The 21,023-nt window shown below is 48.6% G+C and overlaps 1 protein-coding gene across 2 annotated transcripts in view; it reads left to right on the forward strand.

Moving 5' to 3' along the window:
- The first annotated feature begins 13,736 nt into the window (after positions 1-13,736).
- LOC144155453 (protein tiptop-like) overlaps positions 13,737-21,023 on the forward strand; it is a 459,919-nt gene continuing 452,632 nt past the window's right edge. For both annotated transcript variants that reach the window (XM_077686901.1, XM_077686902.1), the window contains exon 1: positions 13,737-13,874. In XM_077686901.1, coding sequence (XP_077543027.1) covers positions 13,835-13,874 — 40 coding nt within the window. In that variant the 5' untranslated portion in view covers positions 13,737-13,834. The remainder of the gene's footprint in view (positions 13,875-21,023) is intronic.

Below are 21,023 nucleotides of genomic sequence, written 5' to 3' on the forward strand. Positions count from 1 at the left end.
CGTCTCATTGTAATACCCCTGTGATTAAAACTGCTTCATAGCGAAGTTTTCCTTCATAATCTCATTTAGAAATGAATTAATTCTGAGACTTCGAATGAACTTAGCCGACGAACTGACTGCGGAAGATTTTATATCGCTTCTGAAGTTTGTGAGAAACATACGGAGGTTTAGAAGCAGCGTCCCTGCCAGTAGAGTGCGTTCTGGCGCAGCCAGAATGAAAAAAATGTGGTTGATCCTCCTTTCATAGGAATCGGTAAAACACGGAAGTGAAATGTGCTTTAACAGGAGCATGTGAATGTTTATTGTAAATCTATATGAACTTGCACATCGCTATTTATATTTCGTCGGTTTGGCACCGTTAGACGCATCAACATTAGACACTGGATTACACGCGCCGGAGCATTGCGTAAATCCGATTGGAACCCCAGGCGTTCGCAAACCGTGCGAACGAAACCGAACAGGTTGTCAGCGAATCGTTTTGTGAAGTCACAGTACGCTACCGCAAAAGGAGCATGATTTGCAGGTCAGCAGCAGTCTTGTGAGTGTGCTTGGCGAGCGACGTCCTGCTGGCGGGTCGCTTAGCCAAAGGTGCGACCACATTGGTCCTGCTCCGTGGCGTGTACGCCAGACGCTTGCGTTGCGACGAGCTCAGCTGGTGGAACGCGGCGGCGGTGTTCCACAAGCTGAGCGGTGTTCCACATAGGCGGCGGACGGGTAAACACAGCAGCTTCCGCTGCTACACGCTGACCAATCGAGGCGCCAACTATCGCCGCTCGACGCACAACTTCGCTTCACCTCTCCTAGACCGCAGCACCATCTGAATGGACAAGTTAGAGGGACGGATATAAGGCGCGTTCGTACAGCTACCCGGACTTGACTTCATGGCTCAGTCGGTAAAGCGTTGCACACCTCCTTGCGGCCATAGTGACCGTGGGCTCGAAACCTAGCGCCGCAGCGCCGATGGAACTTTTTCTGGTGATGCTGTTTCCGTGACGGATGTGATGTATATGGTTTATGTACCCCGACATAAAATACTTTCGTGTTAAGAAGTTTCATCGGGACAACTTGGAAACTGAATTTTTATTTCTTTGGGGGTGGCGCTAGTGTTCACGACTTTTCTGGCACGGGACCAGCGCACCTTTACGGAGGTAACTCAACCTTGCAGCCTTCGAGCTTCACCGCGGCACTGCCCTGCGTATTTTAGAGCACCCTTTACAGGCACGCCTCTGTTACCACCTCGGCCGAACTTTCCCCCTCTAACTGTCAGTAATTGCATCCGTGGTGAAAGTCTGCGGATCACTACCACCTATTTCGGGCAAGTTGGCTGCCACAGAGTGGTGCGGGCCTCCTGGGGATTCGTGATAGACGCGCGATTTGTGAAGAAGATATTGTTGTCGCGTTTAGCTTCTGCTACAGCAGTCTCCCTTATCGCAGTCCGCCCTATCACCAATCTACAGGCATCACTGTGCGATTAACGCTCGCGAGTTAAATTATTATAAGCGCCAACAGTCTCCATGGATGGGGCGCTCTTTACATTACTCCTCAGCAATCATGGCATTGTGCTTTATTCTTTCTCTTACGGTGGATGGACGGTAGAAAAAAAATGATCCGGAAGACCCTCTATAAAAATATTTTTAACCACGCCGCGTGTAGGGGTATTAGAGGTGCAGCGCAGGTTTTGTTTGTCTGCTTACAATAAATTTCCAAGAAATTGCTACAATGTAGGGAACCTACACGCATCTGGCAACCACGCAATGAGTTGAAAATTTTTGAATACATGAATTACCGACGAACCGATGCATAACTACATAAATATTGTAGCGTACAGCTGTCAGGAGGGGTCCTGTAGCGTACAGCTACCCTACTGGCTGCCAGGAGGGGTTCTGGGCATCAGGTGGTTGTGCCCAACACCTTCATCATAGTAGTGTACAGCAAATACGCGTCCCAAGTAGCCTTGGGCTTTAACGAGGGTCCGAATAAGCAAGAGTGGCGGTGGGAGGGTCTTGCCCGAAAAGCTCTCGAGCAGCGAGTTCCAGCCACCGGGGCGCCCGGAGTCATGACGATGATTTGTTTCTTCTTCATCGCCGTCTTCGCTGCGTAGCCCCAACATAAGAGTGCCCTCGTTCATAAAGCACGTGACAATATGTGTAAAGTTGGCGAAGTATGATAATATGCAGTGTAAATAGTGCAGTTAAAATATGCGTAGGAACCCCACATCAAAAGTTTCTTCAGTTTGTTCCCTTCGCTTTATCGAGCCGCGTAAAGCGCCCTTGGGCGAAACTCTACACCTGCAGCGGATGGAACAGAACTGATGAAGAAAGTGGAAATACCGACTCTCGCTGTAGCACGCAGTGCTCTAATCTACAAATTGGCAGAAATTTGTATGCCACTGTGACATAAGGAAAGCGCGTTTACATGCTGACGACAAAATGTACTCAAATACGGGCTAGAAAAGGCTATTTTAATTGATGCATGCATTGTAGTCGCCCCTTCATGCTCTAACATGACTGCGGAGCCTAACCTGGATCTACACTAGTGGAGCCTTGTCTCCCCTCCCAGTCCTTTCAAAGCGTCGGCTTCAGCGCAGGTCTCCGACGTGCCGGACGTGTTCGCCGGGTCAGGACAAAACTGAAGAGTGAGTGATGGGCAAAAAAAAAAGAAATAAAGTCGCAATAGGCACTGTTATTTTCCTACTGCCAAGCGTGTGCCGTTAGGGGGAAATTGGGTGTAGCATCAGGCGTATTATTGAGGCATTCATTCCGCGGCGGTTCTGCGCCACTGTGTGTCAGTCAGAGCGACCAATTATATGGCTCTTACAAAACACAAGCAAAGCCTAACGTATACGTGCGCCATTCGCACTTGGGTGCCCATTCCCATGCTATAGAGCACACACAGCAATTCGTTTCCGATACGGTGAACATAATCTCCACATTGTCGACAGTACGAATAATGAAGCCATGCTTTTACGCGGGCATTTGCTTCAGCAGTTCACACGGAGGTTTTTATAACCGACTCCTACATGGTACAATTAAGGGTCCCGATTAGCCTTTGAAGCAATTTATGAAGCAAGCCCCGTGCGTATTTTTATGCGGAATGCTGTTACATTCACCTATGTCGCAGCGATGTTTCATTCGATAGAGGAAATCGACTCACCCTGAAGGAATTAAAGTCGGAAACTGGTTGCGGGCATGTATTCTGCCGCAAGTTGAGTGAGAAGTGGGAAAGTTCGACGGGTCTTCCAAATGATACTGGACCACGAGCTATTCTGCGCTCGCGACAAAAACAAAAAAGCAACAACACAACTCTATACGGAGGGGACCCCCGTCTTTAACGTGACACAGCTTTTAGGGGCGAAGCAGCTTAGAGGCTCGGGCTGTCGGCGTCTCAGTCTCCTGTAGTCACTGTACTAAAACCGTGGCCTCCGCGATCGGCTACCGGAGGCGCGCCGTTGCTCAGGCCGTCCCAATCCGCCTTTTTCAAGACGCCACGGCGCATGCGCGAAGCCCTAGCGGTGAACGCGAGAAACTGTTTGGAGGGCCACTGCACCATCTGGCTGCAGCGTCCACCGATACTCGGCTGAAAGCACATACCTGGTCGATCGGGCCCGAGAAGCTTCTGTAGCTCCCTGAATTAGGAAATAACGATATGCCACCCACTTTTCCTTATCTTTTACTGAGAAGCAGTATATGTCTAACCCCCCCCCCCCCCCCCCCCTTCAGTTTTCATTCCGGTGAAACCGCATTAGTCGGCGCTGCTCCGGGGTTCCTCTTCGCCACTGCCAACCCCTCGATTACAGTTGTTATTCCCCTCGCCACTACGGATGCCTCTTTCACAAGTTGCGCAACCGGCTGACAACGCCGGTAGCGCCGTTATCAGATGATTGCGGAGAATACACAGAAGCGCGACTGGTAGTAAAAACGACCGAAAGCTGTCGCCGCCGTTCCGCTTCAGATTCCACCTCGCCGAGTAGGTGCAAAGTCCTCCCACTTGAAGAGCAACTTGCCCGGTTGGAACACCGGCATGATTTCTTCTTCAGCTTGAAAGGCTTTCCGAGCGACATTTTCGCCGGTGTATTTCACACCTAAGTATACGCCCATCATCGTTTCCTGGTTTATGCATGCACGAGTTGGGAGTGGAAGGAGGGAGGCTTGCACGCATAGCTGGGATTCATGTCGCTACCGATGGCATGCCCGTTGTGCTGGCGGGAGATTTAAACGTCGAAGTCTCGTGGCTCATTGCGCCCTGTCAGCTGTTCTCCGTACTCGAGCGGTCTGGGTCTGGGTTGATGTGCTACAGAGGCAGAAAGATGCGTACAACGGGAGAGGGGAACGGACAGCCACATGTTTGTCCGCTATAATAAAGCTCCAGGCCTTGCAGGTTTAACTCGCTATGAGGCGGACGCATGTCGTTCACTTTGAGGAAGAGCGGGAATTGTAAATGCATCGGTCCGAATAGAGGCGCGAATGGACGTGAAAACAACGGAAAGCCGCTGCCGCCGCCGTTGCCGCCTCAATTTTCAGGTTGTCGATTATCTGCGAATCCCTCCCAGATGAACGGCTACTAGCCTGCTTTGAACACCGACGTAGGCCAATATTACTTGCTCGGCTTATAGGGCTTTCAGAGCGACATTTTACGCAGTTTCTTTCACTTGTAAGCACACGCACATAACCGTTGCCGGCGTGCACGAGTTTGGAGGGTGGATGAGCGTGCACGTGAAGCTATACGCCTCGAGCGCGGCCTGTAGGGGCGCCACTGAAATCCCCCTAGCGGCACGTTTCGAAAGCAGGCGCGGGAGTCCCCGGCCCGCTCCCCCCTGTCGCCGTTGCTTTTGGGGCTCGTTCAAGACAGCGATATACCGTTTGTCCGCGTTCGAAATACCGAATAACGTGGAGCAGGCACTCTGTTTGCAAGCGTGGTGTGTTCACGAGAGTATAAACGTTTATGACGCGATCTTAGTGCGATCTATATGAGCGCCGGGCGTGTGTCACAGGCCGGCGTCCCGAAGCCAGCATTTGCATTAAGCCGATTGCAATTCCGCTGCCCTGAAATTTAGTGGCAGTGTCTCCGTAAGCAGTGTTTCCTCCCATGGTCATGTTGCGGCCATACACACTATGATGTAAATCGACTTTGTGCACTTACAAAATCCAGCGGAGCACTCATACTCCGACAGCACGCAAGTTACGCCTGCCAATATCACATATCAGATATTGGTCAGTACCATGAACAAGCCAATGCGGCATAAATTTCACAAACATTGTACCAAAGAAGTACGATGGATAATGCAAAATTACACTCCGGAGTCAGCACACGACGACAAATTTAATGCTGGGTCGTCTTATCCCGAGGTGAGCGCTCGCAAAGATTCATCTGTTACATTTATCCTCCACGAGAAGCGTGCAGATGGGCGTATAGAGTAATCCGCGTCCGTGACCAAACTCTTCTTCGAAACATCGTCATATGACACAGGGAGACCGCAGAATCGAGCATAAACCGAAATCAGAGACCCTTATCAGATACGACACTCTTCCAACGAGCCCGTGTGTACGAGATTTCGGCGCACGTTAAGGATCTCCAGGTGGTCAAAATTAATCCGGAGGCCCCAACTACGGCGTGCCTCATCGTCTCCGTTGCGTCGGTGCGTTAAACCTTGCAATCAATCAATCAACTCTTCCAACGACACCTCGTATCGCTTGTGAACTGCCTACCATGTATTCTTCAAAAAATGCGTCCGCCGAGTGATCAGCCGTTCGTTGAAGACGAAAAACAAACGAAAAGTGAACACGCAGCTTGTGTGTGTGATTACTAAAACGTTCATTCGTTGATTTCGCTCCGCATTTGTAAACAACGATAGTTCAGCGTACTCCTCCTGCCCCCCCCCCCCCCCCTCCCCCATTCTAGCGAAATAGTGCATTTCGCATCTAGTTGGTCTGGTGAATACTACCTTGCTCAAACAAACGTCTTTAGCATTTCAGAGGCTGCACTCGGTTTTTTTTTTTTTTTTCATTCCCGTACGACTATTCTATTTATTCCTGACTTGCAGACCATTCATTTTCCCGTGATTTTATTAACATATACCTTGGTTCTTACTATAAGGCATGAGGGGGCACATATCGCACAATGCACAGCCTTTAAATGTACTTAACATTTTCGTGTGGCTTATATTCCCATAAAAGGCACAAGTCTTTGTCAGCTATTGGGTTATCACATCCCCGAAACATATTTTTCTACGACGTACATATTCGAAACAACGCCGCATTTGTTGTCTGCGCTGCAAAACGAACCAACCTCTTACAGTGCCAATATCAGGTCTAAACGAGGCGACAATAAATAGAATTCACTTGTGCTGACGTGTTCGAAGGTGACCTCGGTGATATGCTGCTGCCGTCGCCGACGCCCGCAAGAGCGGCCAAGAAGCGCGCAGAACCGCCTCCCCGGGTAGCTCTTGTTGGCGTTAGAACGCTCTACCAAGACGCAGCTGTTTTTTTTAAAGTGCTCTAAGCGTGCAGTTAGCTTACAGACGTCACCATAACAAGTTGTTTAGTGCGCGGAAAGGCAAAGAGAAGCGAAAGAGAACCAAAACACTGCATGACCACCTATCAGCCACGCAGCGCTAATCCCGCAAACGCCGCGGAGAAGCGGCGGCAGGCGGCGCAGCGATCGCGAATCTCGAGGCGTTATGCCCGTACTGATGATATGTCCGTTGTGCAGGCGGGAGGTTTACACGCAGACGTCAAAGGGCCCAATGCGGCCTGTCCGGTGTCCTCTTAGGGGTCGAGAGGATTGGGCTGATGTGTTATACAAGCAGTGAGATGCATGCGACACGGGAGGGAAACAGACAGCTCCGTGTTAGTCCGCGAGACTAAAGCTCGAATCCTTCCAAGTTTAATTTAGCCAGAAGTATGCTCAATAGCGAACTACAAACAAACGTGTTTTGTTTCGTGCACTCCGTCCAGCTTCGCAAGCCATTATTATTCAAAGTAGAAGGGCACTAAATATTTAAAGCGAAGCTTTTTATCTCTACGCCCCCAAGGGTTTGGTCGCGACCATTGGTGTCAACATAAAATTCCCGTGAAAAATTAAAAGAAGTTACTGGCATCGCTAGGAATCGAACCTGAAACGAACAGAGTAACTGAGCGAGAGCCCGTTGCCTTACCGATTGAGCTACGAGCCCACGCGGAGGCGAGGGAGACAGACGGTGCACTCACCGAGCACATCTGCGGGTTTACCCCTCCGTTTTCACTGAATGCCACGTGATAGCGTGACGCAACCTCTCACGCCGCTGTGCGCTCCGTCCACGGCACGTGTAGCAGCCGTTTGCGCGCCTTGCGCATGCGCTAGGAGTTATTAAAAAAATTCCCCGCATTTCCCCGAGGGGAAGAATGTGAAAGTGCGAATGCACGAGTTGAATTTGCGCGGTTCGGTAATGTTCGCGAAAGAGAGATCACACACACACACAACTACAAAGAAAGAAAGATGCATTTATTCACAGACACCTATTTGTGTTGTCGTTGTACTTGATTGCTAGAGCGGATCTCAGCTTTGAAATTTCGTGTCAGTACTCCTTTAAGCGGGTGCATTAGCCCTTCTCACGCCCGATTCCTGGCCAGTCCCCCACGTGGGTATGTGCCATGTCAGCGGCCAGGCAGCGCGCGCCCATCTCCCCCCGTTGCCAAGGAAGACGAGGAGATTCCTGGCCAATCCCCCACGTGGGTATGTGATGCGGACATCGCCGGTGGACGCAGGTTCAGGGTCGCTTAAGAAGTGCATTGCACTTAAAATTAAAGGAAGCTCATACCAAGGCACGGAATCTCACTTCTCCTCCATGTCTCAGCAGCCGATCCCGTCGCCTCTGTCGGCTGCGGCTTAAACATAGGAGAAGTGAAATTGTCTAACGCCGGGTTTGAGCTTGCTTTAATTTTATAAAAAAAAAAGTTTCCACTCATGTGATTCACCAATACAACTCAACCAACCACCGTTCATGAATCATGCATTTATTTAACCTTAGCCAAAAATATCTCTTTGTAGTAATAAAGGGTGTGGTTAAGTGCATTTTTCTGTCTCTGATTTCACTCTTTGTGGGGCCACGTGTGTGAATTCAAGTGACGTCGCATCGGTAATCGTTGTGGCTGTCGTTTACAGCTTCGCTTTACAGCCACATTCACAGGGTGGATTGGCGCGCTTTTTTTTTTTTACATTGGCTCCAATAAAAGTTTTCTTCCTCCTCCTCTTCCTCCGCAATGCCACGTATTTCTCTCTCGCGTATTTATTTTGCTCTTACTAGATATTTTGTTACCGCCGGGAAATTGTACCATGTTTCGGGTCTTTTAGAACATTTGTTTAGAACATTTTTGTGCTAAAAATTTTGGTCCGGCGCATATTAGTAACCTATAATAAATATAATTAAATGCGGTTTCCAACAACACCAATATTTAAAATTTTTTTATTAAAATGCTTGTTAAAAATAATGAGTTCAAAATTTTAACCGCACGTCGAAGAAAATGACAAGAAAAGTAGTGTCTTATAAAAAACCGCCGAAAGTTAAAAAAAAATTCAAGATATACATTTTGTGGATAAACATTTCGAAAACACGTCCTTGAAAGGAAGGGGATTTGTGACGTACGATTCATCAAGCACACACGCAAAAATTGTTAGCACTCGTTGTTCGGCCATGCGGTGAAGCCGATCCTCCATTTCTGACTGAGCAATTTCGCATGGTCCTCCTGAATCAATATGGTGGTTCGACAATGCTAGAGGCAACAAATGCTCCCCACCTTATGCGAAAAAAAAGCTACCCAACAAATGTTCCCTACGCTATATAAAAACAAACCTTTTCAAGTTTTTTTTACGGTCACCGCAACGGTTCAGAGAAGCACAAGATTTCGGAGAAGCACGAAAATCCCGTAAAGTTCAAAACCAGACTTCGTGGCGAATGCTTGCTGACGTTCACTGGTAGTACATTATGACTCAGCTGTCAGAAATCACGCTTGTCAGAACTCCCCCGTGCAATTTATTGTCATCTACCGAGCCTCTACCAGAAGCCTGCTTGCAGAAATATTGGGGTGCGGTGGGTTAGAATCGCCCCTTGCAAGCGTTCACCTAGGACCTGTTCACACCACAAAAAGGCATCAATACCGAAAGGCTCCTCCTTACATTGCAGCGCCACTTAACATTTTTGCAAAGAAACAATACAAAACCTGTCACAGACTATGTCAGAATAGAGTTTTACTTTGTATCAGCACTACGCGTCTGGAAAAACACATTGTCGGAAACAAGACTGGTGAGCGAACAGCTGGAAGCGTGCAAGACCGATTTGAAGCGTTCTCCGCGTCTGAACTGATATCCGGCAACTTGGTGTTTTCCTTCCCCTTGCAGCTGCAGCTCTCATTGTATAAATCAGAAGGGGGTGCGGTGAAAGCGCAAGTGGGGTGGATTTTTTTTTTTTTTTTTTTTTTTGACGAACAGTGCCGGGCGGCGAAGATGTTATGGCAAATGGAGTCTATGTCTGAAAAATCCGCAGCAGCGCCAAATATTTATTTTATTTGTTTACATATACTGCCAATTCCATTAGTGATTACCCAACGAAGTGTGCATACACTGTCAGGTGACGAAACTATGTCAATGCCAATGCAGAAGTGAGAAATCCACTAGTAAGAGTAACGATCACTTCAGTGAGAAGATGAGGAACTCGTTTCGCCATTTGAAGGAGTAAAAATAAGCTTGGAGCAGTGGTAAAAGCTTTCCAATGATTCACTGTTTGTTATACAGATGGGAAAATTATTCCACTCACTAATTGCTAGTTGAAGGGAAAAAAATTGAAAAAGTCGTTCGCCACTGATATTCATTTAGTGTCTGAACGCATATGTCGTGTTGGCTTCTTTTCGCTGAACTAAATTTAGTTCGATCTGCCCGTGTTCAACTGGTTCTGAACTAAGTGGCGCAGTAATTTTTGGCGTGCAAGTTTACCACAATGTTTAATAAAGTGAAGCTTTAGTCTTCTCACTGATGGCGTCTGTAACGCGAAAATGCTTTGCAGGAAAGCCAACTTTCTCTGACGATGATGATGAATGATCATGGGAAATCGAACCTGGGTCTCTCGCGTCATGAAGCCGGCGTCTATCCTATTGCTCCATTTAGACATGGGCGGAACTCAGTCCAAACTCAGCCGACAACCGAAGAATCTGTCACGAAAAAGCTTCCCGTTCAACCAGCGTCATCGTTAGACGGAGGGGTGCATGATTTTTGTTAAGATCCGCCCTTTTTTTAATAAATTCACAAACCAGCAATGAAACTGAAATTGTTGTAAACTGTTTGTGCAGAGTTCTGTTTTATTAAGAGCCATGACAGGGCCTTCAATAACCTGCGCAGCGGGATTAAAACCCCCCGGAATCAAAAACTAACTTTAAACCCGCCGCGGTGGCTCAGTGGCCTGTGTGTAAAAACGCCCGTGTGTATACGAGATTTCGGCGCACGTTAAAGATCCCAAGTGGTCCAAATCAATCCGGAGCCCTCCACTACGGTGCGCCTCATCGCCTGCGTTGCGTCGGCACGTTAAACCCTACAATCATCATCATCGGTTTCTGGCTCCAGAATGAGCGAATATATGCGATAAGTGCCATGATGGCCACCTCGTGTCCGTTGTGGGACACGCGCAAAAAGAAAAAAACAGCGGGAAAGCTTTGGCCAATGCGCGTATGTGCTTCTTAGTGTGTGTGTAACACTGTGTAAATTTTCAGATTCGCATGAAATAAAGAAACCCGGTCGCAAGCGTCGGCCAACACACCTCCATGGGTGCACGTCTCTGTGGTTATGTAACGCTGTGAGTTTTTGGACTAGCACAAAACAACAAAAAAACTGTGCGGTAAGTATAGGCTAATACGCACCTAAGCATATCTGCTGCTCTGTAGGTATGGAATATTGTGCATTTTCACTCGCAGGAGACTAAGAATCCCGGCGGTGAACGTTAACTAATACACCTTTGCTTTCGTGTGCTGTGGCTCTGGTCATGCCTAAATTTAGGTAGTCCTGACGCTGTGTCTAACGGAGTGCCAAACAACGTTAAAATCATTCGAGGTCAGGTTGTGGGTTCCTGTTAACTTACCTAGACATCGAAGTGCAGAATACCAAAGGAAAAAGCAAGGTCGCTGTCGTCCAGGGGGCTATGTCGCGTGGTGGTGATGCGAAACATAAGTAACTGCAAATACAGGCGGGATTGTCCATTTTACAGCCACAATCGGGGAAGATGAAGCCCGGTATTCACTATAATAAAGTCGTGCGGTTATAATAACTATAATAAAGCTGCACCACATTGCGCTCGGTTGGCCAATCTATGCCTCCAACTAAGCAAATTCGACGAATGACAGCGGCGATCGCACAATTTGACTAAAGCATGCGATCGGCGAAGTAGCCCTGCGCATTGCAGAACGCCTTGCTTCCATTGCGTGGTGCCACAGCGCCTTGCTTCCATTTGAGCCAATTAGCAAGCTCGGCATAGTGATTAGTGAGCATTTTGTATGCGGCGCCATTAATAAGCCGAATTCGCTTTGCTGGCGGCGTAGATTGGTCAGTCGAGTGCGTTGTGGTGAAACTGAACCACGGAACTGCCACGGAGTGTCACGCATAGTTTTTGCTGGCAGTTTTTGCCGGCCTGCGGACACGGTGCATTTGGTAAGGTGGTGCAGGGAGGGGGGGTGGGGGGGAGGGGCGCTTGTAGCGGTAAACAGCTTTTCTGTCACATAAATGATAACGTTTGATGAGCGTGAATGTGCGCAAGGATGCCGCATGCCATCCTAATAAGTGTCGTCGATGATGTACCCCGTCGGCGGTAAGCAGACGACGCCTAGGCGGCATTTCCCTGCTCTGTAAGAGCATGGAAAAGGTGCCCAACAGAAGGAATCGGTGCTCCTTGACACGCACCGAAGGTGGAATGAAGGTGCTAGTTCAACACAAGCTTAGGAAGGGGCTACAAAGTTAGTAGCGAAATCGGGGGGCTTCCCGCTCTACGTAAAGGTCTTATGTGAGAACAGATTTAGGGGAAATCCCCAAGGTGGAGTAAGCGGTGGTCCCGGGTTCGAATCCTGGACCAGGACGAATTTTTCTTCAACTGCGAAGTTTCTCAGAAAGCTGTATAGCTTTCCTTTGTAGCCGTACGGCTGCGTTCAGGTGGATGTCAAACTTTCGTTCCCGTAAAGGTCTTACGCTTAGGACAGATCCCGTTGACCACATAGACCAATGATGGCGCTAGTTATTTTCTCATCTTCAGAACTCATCTTCAGAACGTTCCAGACCTCTTTAATATAAAGTGCATATATATATTTCCTCCAGCGGCAAAAAAAAAATCCTTTACGAGATCATTGTAATAACGTTATTAAAATAGCGGTTTCATGTGTTCGCACAAATATTATATGACTGAGGGCTATGAAGTTCTTGTAGACGACTACGGATCAATTTGGGCCATCTGGTGATGTTTAACGTGCGTGAGAAATACTGCACACGGACGTTTTTTGTTGTTGTTGTTGATTTCCGCTTCCATCAGATAGCTGTAACATACGCCTTTTGTAGCGCACTCTGTTGAGCTGCGTAGGCCTTTGTGTCAAAATGTAGGGTAGCTTCTCTGGAATTTTCTTCGGTATGGGCACCTATGAAATGTTTTGAATCCTCTATCTGGGACGGGAGCATTGTGACTTGATGTATTTTCGTAGAGCAACGTTTTTTTTTTTTTTTTCAATACTTTTACTCCAACATCGCACGATGGTCTACACCTGACGGAGGGTGATCTGAAGGTGTCATGGGAGTGCTTAATCAGAGCTTTTTTTAGTGAGTTGTGTCCAACAGAACGTATAAAAATACACACAGAACGTATAAAAATACAAAAACAGCCCCGATGTGCAAGGCATCGGCGCATACGAGAGAGAAAGAAAGCTAGGAGCTTCAAACTACCTCGTAGCCCTGTACTACAGTGCGCTTCATTACCCATGTGTAGCTACGATGCGTAAAACACCGAAGGAACAGTTTCATATCGGGGAGCAGACCCATTGCGGCGGGTGAAGGCAGCCTTATAGATCTACGACGCCCGCACTGCTGTGTGTTTCCCTCCCGCGCGTTTGTGCCCTTATTTTGTTCCTATTCATGTCGATGACTCTAAAGTTGGGTTCGCCGCAGAGCACGTGCTTGGTTGGCGCTCCTTTTGGTTGGCTTTTCCGCACAGCGACAGAGCAATGCAAGAAGCAAAGTGCGCATAAGTGCACCTTTGTACACATGAGGCACACGGAAACGTTGTAAATGTAAGAAGCAACTGTACAGTGACAGCACATGATCTTTACGTACATGAAGAATGTGCCCCGCATCAACATTCACGTACTGTGCCATACCAACGTATGATCCCCATCGCTTTCACCCGTCCGAACGGATCCACGACGCGTCCACGACTGCAAATCGCTGCTCCACGGAGCGTTGCTGTTGGCTCCCATTCTACATCACCAGTGCACGGCTTTCCGTCGCCCGAATCTTCGGGCCAAATCACCCGCCGCGGCCCTGGGCGGCCGCACGAGCCAGGTACGCGCTGTCGGTCGTGGCGCTTCCCTGTGGCGGCTGACCGAACCCGGCTCCTTGGCGCGGCGCGTCTTCGGCGCCGGCCAAGAGATGACGCGGTGGCGGCGGCGTGCGCGGGAAGCCCAACGACTTTCCCGTGATGCTTGGCGGCCGCTCGGCAGCGTCCGCGAAAGGCATGGCGCGCTGGGCTGCTGGCAGAACCCCTCCGGCGAGGCTCGGCCGGCGCGGGCCCTGAGCACGCTCGCCCCCTCCGCAGCACGGCTGCCGCCCTGGCGACGCCCCAGGCATGCCTCGCCGGAAGCAGCACCGGCCTCAACGGATGCAATGTGAGTGCATGCCGTCAGCCCCGGGTTCCCCCTAGGCCTACGGTCCGCGTCGGCCGGCGTGCGCGTCCTCGCGGCCCGAGCCTCACGCGGCGTCTGCCCCTGGCCGCGCTCCGGCTCCGGCCGCCGGGCCGCGCGCGGCGTGCTCGCGCCGTGCGCGCGCCTCAATGAGCGTGACACCGGGGCCCGTACCACTCGTGCGCGCTGCTGACAACACGCTCCACGCGCTGTCACTGGGTCGCGGTTCGGCGCGTGTTTCTGCGGCGGCGCTCCGGTTCGACGCCACCGTGACTCGGAAAACGTGCTCGGACGGGCTAGCGAAACTATCGCTCATGTTTACAACCCGTCCCCTTGCCTTGTGCTTGCACTCTGAGTACTTCGCTGCCTTTTCTACGTAGCGAGTCCTCTCTGGTGTTGCGTTTCTGCTTGCTGCTTACTATTTAGCGCGTGGCAGCACATGTCAGCGCGTCTCGCAGTCGTCGCTGACACCTCTTACCAGAATTCAACATCAAAACTGCCGATACAGACCTTCATTTGCTATATGTTGAGAATACCTTCAAACTGCGTGTCGAAGTCGCGCAGGAACAAAAAACTCATTTCGGCCATTTATTTTGAAATTTGAACTGCATTAATACAAGTTGCTTGCTGTTCGGGGTCGCTACACAAAGTTGTAATATGTGACTTAATGTGACGTTTAGTTTATCTGTTGGTTAATTAAATGTTGCTGATTTAATGACCATGTGAGACACTGTTCTTGTATTGTTTTTTTTTTTGTTTCTAAAAACTATTCTGAATTGCGTTCACTAACAACCTTAGGGATTCGTTAAAGCGCGTCCAGGAGGAGTGTTGGTCTTCCAGCAGCTGTAACTTGTTCGAATATGCCTTAATTAGTTATTTGCCAATTATGACATGATATTTTTCTGAAATGTACTTCAACGAGGAGCCGTTTTCCTTATTGCTTTCCCAAATAACATCCGGTATCCGTATCATGGAAGCGCGACCCAGCGGGACACACAATTCCCGCCGGCAGTAGCACAGTTGGAGTGCCCCTGTTGTTTAACGCTGGATGTTGTCTGTCATCGGAAATCTGGCTGGGTACTTGGTTTCTACAAAAATACTGAAGTGTTTAAATCATTTCTCTTCGTGTGCTTCTTACCTCGGCTATAGCGCATAACCACGCTTAAACTTCTTGACAGCACAAAACGAACTTGCCGCAACCTGCTTGTCCTGCCTACTTCGCGTTAAGTGTTGCGCATCACTAGCCACCTTTAATGGAAACCTGCAACGATCATTCCTGTTCCTCGGTGTCACTGCACAACGAAAAAACTGGAATTGAGAGTTTCCATCCCAGCGCCGCATATGGGTCACCGTGCGTCTCATGGCTGTATTAGTGTTGTTACAGTTGCACTGTGGGGCTTATTTCTTCCTTTTTTAACGCGATAGTGTCGTTTCTCATTGCCTGCTCTTCTTTCTCTCCTTATGGATTTTATTTACTCGCTATCTAAGCGGTGAAAATTACTTGCGAGCCACTTTTTGGCGCTACCGCCCGTGCCACCTACGCTTCAACAGCCGCGCGGTGAATGACATGCAAATGTGCAAAAAAAAAAAAAAAAGCCTATAAAATTCTGCGCTCTGATAATAGGCGCTCATGGCGAACATTTTCTTCATGATCAGTTGGGCTTTTGTGTAAAGATGTCTCATTTATTTACTGCTGGATGCTAACGGGACGGCTAAACACACGAGCTAAGCGTTACAGATACGAATAACGGGTATCTGAAATTTTCCCTCCGATTTTTTAGCTGTTCGGTTGTTTAAGATTTCTACTCCTCATGCGTAAAGCATATGGAGCAGTTTCGTTGCAGGGCTGTCGCGAGAGAGGCTTGTGCCTGAAAACGGGCTTTCGTACATTGACTCCTCCGGGGCCGGTATATTCTCGCGTCATACCTTATGCCGCTGGCGAAGCGTGCTTCATGGGCCTTAAGATGATCTGCGACAATGTCAGGAGTGAGCGAGCAACCCTAAGCGGGCTGTCCTCTCTTGCACATAATCTCTAGAACAGCCTGGGATTGAGAAAACAACTCCAGTGTTTGCCATTCTCCGAAGAAGCAAGCTGCGCGCGCGACTTAATTTAGCAATGCTCGCACTCGTGTCACTCATCCTCAATTAGAACGATTCTACGAATGATGGTAAACAGAACAAAATTCTGTCCCTATAATTTTGTCTCATCGATAACGAAGACACAGCATGTCTAAATAATCACAATTTCCCTTCAGAGCAGATCGCTTGAGCTGAAAATCGAACCAGATTTAACCTACTTTCACTAGTTCATGCTAAGAGCAGGTGCCTTTTCTGCGACGAACAAAGCATTGTTGTGGGCATGAAACTCTATAAACAAACGAAGAGAATATGAAGCATGTTTTCACGTATGTGCAAGCTTTCACACGACGTGTGGAGCTGCCAGTCAGATGCCTCACCCAACGTAACAATGCGACACAGGCACAACTATGCCAACTTTGGGCCAAAGGACACAGCACTACGATGTAGACTATTCCGCCCCGCTGCAAGTCTCCCTTTCTTTATCTTCCCTTCACAATTTCTAGGCGCATCGTTAAGTCATTCTCGACGTCTGAATGCCACCCGATGCCTCGGTCAGGCTTACCGCAGCACCTGGCCGCCACCTAACTACATATTTACGCCCCCGTACGAGCATGTGTATACAATCGTAAACGCACACCTGTTCCGTTGTCCTATCAATGTCCCGCCATGACGTTCGCATCGGTGGTCTTTCGGACGTCTTTGTGTTCCTCGTCTCTGCTGTGTTTTATTTTTGTTCGACGCTTGTCGGGCTCTCCATTTCCCGCTAAGCGAGCGCGAAAGCGATCCAAAACGGAGGCTCCCGTTTGCCCGTATCTATTTTCTCGTCCTGCACGTTGTCTGCGGTAAGGGACGACCCTCGATGTTTACGGGCCCCTTCCAGCCAGTGCTTATACGGTGACGTGTGTATAGCGTGCACGGCGTGTTCCGCCGTATATCACTGCATCCTTCCGGAAGTTTGGTCAATCATGGTGCGCTAGAAGAAACCTGTTTCTCGGTGCCGCCATTTCTCTTTTTGGCAAGACTGGCGTGTGCGTGGCGAAGCCAAACGGTCAGCCTTGCATAGACATCTAACTACTTTGTATGCGCGGAAAGGATGTGGGGTTGCCACCGAGGAATGTTCGGTATTTCCGCAGACACTTGGCGGTTTTCTTTGCGTAGAAACTGTAACGCAAGTGCCAATGGCCTCCGTCGCAAAAGGAACACATTGAAAACAGGGACGACGATTTTTTGTCCTGAGCGGATTGGGGAAGGAAGAGGTGATGGTCTAGTTGCGGAAAGTTTGCCGCGATAATGCGTGGACATCGCTATAACACGAGGCTTGTAACGCAATGGTAATCCGGAGCACGCACTAAGCACACCGAGTACACTGTTCCATTACTTTATTTAGTAATGGGATTGGTTCCGGACATAATGAAATCACCCTCCTCGGAAATACATCCGAAACCCCTGCAGAGCCACGCGGCACTCCGCATGAGTGTGCTGCAGACGTCAATGGAGCTATGCGGTAGTGTGCGCTGTCCGTTTCTGCAAACTAATTGCCTCTTCGCGAATACAAGTACCGGTGGCTTGAATGAACACAACCGCGGGCGATAGAAATTTGAAGTCGTCTAAGTCTCAGACGCTTGTTGAAATGTTGGCGGAAATATAAGCACAATCAATTGCACTTAGAATGAATACAGGGTATATGCCTCCGCCTGGTGACTCTGGCACGTTGTCGTTAAAGTGGTGCGCAAAACTTCCGATTATTTAACCCACCGCGGTGGGCCAATGACTGATACATTGATATATACTGAGCCCGTGGTCTGGTGTTAGATTCCGTGCCACTGTGGTCGTTTTCCTGATGGAGGCGAAACGCCCTCGTGTTGACATTTTTACCCACGCTAAAGATTCCCAGGTGCTCAAATTATTCCGTAGCCCTCCACGACGACGCGCGCCTCTGCACAGGTGTACAGTGCGTAAAAGCTCGATCGAGTTTTCGTTTGAGCTTTACCCGGGCATCGAGTGAGCGCTTTGAGGAATCTCAACTGGTCTAATAGTAATCCGTTTCCCTCCTCTACAGCTTGCCTCTTATCCCAGCTGTAGTTATTGGGATCACAAAAAAACGGAGTTCTATTCTTTTGTCGCCTGAATATGTATGGTCATATCACTACTTTTAAAGTACCCTCTGCGAGTGAATTTCCAGAGCACGTTGGGCGCTTAATTTACACGACTGTTGTCTAAGTCGCCCCGAGGTGTTTAGCGGAAGACATTCGGCTGGTATGCGCATGCGCGATGTGACCGACTTGGCGCCTGATCAAGGTGGACAGAGACGACAAACTTCGGAAGGCGCGCGTAAAAGGGGCACCAAATGAGGTCAGGTGGACTAAATTAATTCCAGCATTTGCCTTGTAGTCAGCGCGATGTAACCTCGGTGCGGTTACATTAAGTTTAAACCTTGAATCCGAAACAATTTTAGGGTTTCTATTTTGCAACTAAGCACGCATGGCGCAAATGTATTCAGAACCTTTGAACGACTTCAGGACATGGTTAAAACATTTTCGTCATGATTTCGCGTAAACGGGATGTTCATAATTATGCGTTTAGGTTTTAAACGATGGAAAATGCGCATTTGCTGCCGCATCGCCTACGAAGCTTGTGCTCATTTGCTCCTATCGAACCCCCCCCCACACACACACACACACTTAAAAAAAAAAAACGGCAACTACAACCCAATTCGAATGGATGGGTGCACGCCCCCGTTCTTCCCTCATGCGGACGTTAGTGTAATATTTTCTGCTTTTGTGAGCACTCATTTTGCGGGTGTCGGAACCGTTCACGAGTAGGCACTCATCTGTGAGGTATATACCGGCATAAATCGTGGCACACGAAACTTATTTCGTACCCATTTTCGCAACATTTACAACTGTGGACTTGTTAGTGGCTTCCCGCAAGATTTGGCGTATGCGGAGCTAATTTAACTGGGAGAGTATGTCATCCGTATAACGAAATTTTTGCAGCGTACTTATCGTGGCTAGCAAATTTGTAGCGCATCAGAAAATTGGCTCGCAGTGCTTATCTTTTAACACTGAGGTGTTTTTGCTGGGTGTTATATATTCGTATTGGATGATGTTTCATTAAAAAAAGTGGAGAGGCATGCTTCAAAATTCAGTTTATCCGTATAACGTGCGAGGCTATCCACACCGGTGCCGATAGTATTGACTAAATTAATTTCCAAAATCGGGGGATTTAGTTTTGGTAATGCTATTGCGATGCGGTAGTGGAGGTGGCTGTATAACTATCTCGATTGGTAAAAAAACAAGGCTTCAAAAACAGCGGCTAACACCGTTTTTGCTACCACAGCCGCGAAGCCTATAGACTCAAAAGGTATAAGAGAGTACTGTCTTAATTCCAAACATGCGTACAATTTTTTTTCCTCTGATGCCTGCTAGGTGCCGATGCCTACTTGAAACCGACCAGATGCTTACCAATTACGAAAAAAATCAAATTTTGGGGAGTTTCGCCCCTGGAGCTACATCTGCAGCATTAAAGGGACACTGAAGTGAATTTGTCAAGCTCCCGTTTTTGTTTGCACTGCGTAGAGTGGCTCAAATTAACACACTTTTCATCGTTTATTCGGTTGATAAGTCGGTAATTATTTTATAAAGCGCGAAAGAAGAAAAACTACCATGCGTGGTCTGCGGCGGCTGCACCAACTAAAAGCTGTAACGACGGGAGGAGATGCACCGTGATTGGACGATGTCCAAGTTTAGCATTAAATCAAGTTTCGGTTTCGGTTCTGTAAAACAACATGCTTGACATCCGACGGCATCGTTGGATGGGCATTCTCGATATCTCGGTAATCGCCGTACCGCGCTTCTGCCATGTTGTCGGCTGTAAAATGCCTGAGATAAGCCTCCCAGGACGGCTTGGAATCGTAGCACTCACTAGCCGAGGCCTACGCAGTGGGATGAACGCCCTCCTCGTCCCCGCAGACGCTCAAAGGCCATGCGCTTTTCCTCCATATGTGGAGCTTGCCTCACTCATGCATGCCTGTATCGTAAAAAGTGTGTTCGCACCAGGCCAAGGGTGTGTTGATTATGGCCTGTGCTCACTACCCGCAAGCAGTCGGTGCTTATGGCAACAGCACGCCAACGAGAACTCGCTAGCGCGTCAGTGTCAGCCTGCGCGCGTTCTGTGAACTAGTCCGTGGAGCAGTGAACGTTACGGCCCAAAAATGGTGAACTCAGTATAGAAAACATCGGCCGAAAACGAAAAAGTCAACATACAAAAAAAAAATACGTACCCTCTGGAATTCGAACTTGTGACTTGCAAAATAACATACCTAGCACTCCAGATCACTCGGCCACGGGCCAGTGCTGCCGGCGTTGGAAATATAAGGTATACATATAATGTATAACGAGTTTACACTTTTATTTAGATTTAGCATTTCAAGCCACTTAGGTGTCTATTTGTTGTATAGCGCTCGTGCAGTAAACGTCCTCCAAATTTTCACAATATCTCACGTCTAGCAATTGCATTTCTTAGACGGAAATGCGTTCGCAGGTGTGTGGTTGTGCTGCTAGCCGCCTTGCTTGTTCTCCCAGCGCAAAAAATAGTGTTTCCTGCTTCCTAGTTTTACGCTGTACAGTAAAAGTTTCAGTTGATTTTATTTTCTTAGTACCTACATTGACTTCGCTGACTCTTCTGCTTTCAAGTGGCCTTAGATTTTCTACTAGCGTACCAGTCAGCGAAGCGTCGCATGTGCGCTTGTGCAGGGCTTGTGTGGAGTGACCTGGACTTGGAGCTAGATACAGTGTACAAACTAACAAAGTAAAGAAAGGCACATTCTTCTATTCACAAACGGGTCGTAGCTTCGTTTCAACTGAGTGAACGAATTGCGACTACTCGTCGGCGGCCGGCGGACTAAACGGTGGGTCGACTGACTCAGTCGGAAGGTCGGCGAGGCGTGCAGTAGCGCAGTCAAGCCAAGGCATGTCCTCCTGACCTCACACGAAAACGCCACAGAAAATGGGCGATGATACAGAAAGGAGGACAGCATTTTCGAATTGATTTTTC

Source organism: Haemaphysalis longicornis, unplaced genomic scaffold (assembly GCF_048455015.1).
Source record: "Haemaphysalis longicornis isolate Haplotype H1 unplaced genomic scaffold, Haemaphysalis longicornis Haplotype H1 scaffold_1, whole genome shotgun sequence".
In the NCBI taxonomy this organism is placed as follows: Eukaryota; Metazoa; Arthropoda; class Arachnida; order Ixodida; family Ixodidae; genus Haemaphysalis; species Haemaphysalis longicornis.